Source organism: Henckelia pumila, chromosome 3 (assembly GCF_033568475.1).
Source record: "Henckelia pumila isolate YLH828 chromosome 3, ASM3356847v2, whole genome shotgun sequence".
NCBI lineage: Eukaryota > Viridiplantae > Streptophyta > Magnoliopsida > Lamiales > Gesneriaceae > Henckelia > Henckelia pumila.
Window position 1 is genome coordinate 34,981,769 of NC_133122.1, and position 2,055 is coordinate 34,983,823.

Below are 2,055 nucleotides of genomic sequence, written 5' to 3' on the forward strand. Positions count from 1 at the left end.
TGCAATTTTATTGCATTGTGATAGTCAGTCCACTATGTCTAGAGCATTTAGTAAAATATATAATGGAAAATCTAGACATATTTGCCTAAGGCATGAATATATTAGACAACTAATTACTCCCTCACAATCTGGCTTTTTAGAAGTTGCAAAATGTTCCCTGGCAATCCGTACGTCTTAACGACATTTACCAAGACTGCAACAAAAACCCATCAATCATATGTTTCAACAAAACTTGGGATCAAAAATTGGAAAAAGGAGGCAACAAATTCATGAATAAAAATCCTCTCAAAGGCAAACCAAACAAAATGAAGTCAGTAGTATCCATCACAGCAAACAGCATATTGATTAAATAATGTGTCTAAAAATCAAATCAAACATTTCTTTGCTAAAGCAATCGCTGTTTCAAGTTATACAATACAACAATGAAGAAAATCCTCGTGCTCGTGCACTTTCTCATCAGTTCCTGCCAAGTGGCAATGATCTGCAGCTGTAAGTCTCCTTGAAATTCGACTTCTTAGCTGAAGTGAAAATCGATTCATACACCGCCTTGGTTGCATTTGCTGGCATTGTATCCGTAGCCTTAAACTTCTTGGACACCCCATTGCTATCTCCTTTTGCTGATTCAATCCTACGTTTTTTCCCATTATCGGCCAATTGCCCCGGCTTCTCCTCGTTCGCATTGCTCAGCTTCTTCGATTTCTTGCCAATATCCTTTTTTGCTTTCTCCTCCTTCATCTTCTCCCACAAAGCTGTGACCTCATCTTCACTCCCATTGATGACTATTTTATCATTCTCTGTAAACTCTTTGAGACAAACCAAACAAGCCGACGACTTCACCTCCTTCAAACTCTTGGCGCTCAAAACATGCCCACAACTTTTCATGGCAAAAAACTTGTAATTCCCGTTGAATTCCAGGCCCGAAATCGGGCATTGGAATTTCACAGCCCCATCGCCACCCCTGACCCCAGGTATCTGCACCAGCTCAACCGGAATCATATCTTTCAAACCCTTGATATACCCGAACTCCTTGGGCAAATTCTTCGAAAGGAGCCCCTCCACCAAAGCCTCCTTATTGAACAAATTCCCCAATTTATCAATGACTACAGGGTGCCTCAGCGGCTCGTTGGATAAACTACAGTTAACCCATTTGGAGAGACGCAACTCATTCGGATCCGCCTTATCCGGCTTCTTAACGGCGTACATATTCAGATAGCAGTCCCTAGACTCGGCCCCGGTGGCTCCTCCGTCTCCTCCGCCGCCGCATAATCGAAAATTGGCGGTGAGAGTTGAGAAAGGAGCGATTCGAGAATTCGCGAAGAGGGGAGTAGCGTCCGAAAGAGGCTTTCCATTTAGAGTGAAGAAAATGGATTCCGGGGCTCCAGGAAAAAGGGAAGATTTCAGGTGGCGGAGTGTAAAATTAGTGCTAGGGTTTCGGAAAATCATGGAACGGGTGGGGATTTGAGGATCCCCGAATCGAACAAAAATTTGATGAATTTGAGCTTCAGATTTCATACTTACAAAGGGATTTCCAGACAATCTGCGAATTCAGAGTTTTCTTAGGAAGGAAGATCAAGTGCTAATACAGATATATATATATATATATATATATATATATGTTTGTATCTGTATCTGGACTGACGTGTATTGGGCTTATCGAGATATCTTATATGTGGGCCTAAATCAATCCACTTCGAGCCTTGTTTGCATATGGCCACAAATACAATACATTTCGTTTTGTTTTTTTTTTTTTTTTTTTCAATAAAACAAACTTGATAGAAATTATAAAGCTCTTTTTGATAAGTAATTATATTATATTTTTATAAAAGTGTTTTTCACAAATTTTTTATAATATTTTAAAAATATATTTGGTTGGACAATTATTCTATAAAAACGTTTCTATAATTGAAAAGTAATATATTTTGATAGTCATCATTGATTTCAATTTTAAAAGCATCAAAAATATCTCAATGGTTCAATAAATCTATATTTGAAAAATACTTTTTTAAAAATATTTTCAAAAATATTTTACAAAAATATTATCTAAACAAATAAATT

At 37.6% G+C, this 2,055-nt stretch overlaps 1 protein-coding gene across 1 annotated transcript; it reads right to left on the minus strand.

Moving 5' to 3' along the window:
• Positions 1-260: 260 nt before the first annotated feature.
• Positions 261-1,573, minus strand: LOC140892291 (uncharacterized). The gene has a single exon (XM_073301135.1). The coding sequence runs from the start codon at positions 1,510-1,512 to the stop codon at positions 457-459; it is 1,056 nt and encodes a 351-aa protein (XP_073157236.1). The 5' UTR covers positions 1,513-1,573; the 3' UTR covers positions 261-456.
• Positions 1,574-2,055: the final 482 nt, after the last annotated feature.

Bases quoted from the DNA above. Each gene is read 5' to 3' on its own strand.
- LOC140892291 (XM_073301135.1), bottom strand. From the start codon at position 1,512: ATGAAATCTGAAGCTCAAATTCATCAAATTTTTGTTCGATTCGGGGAT.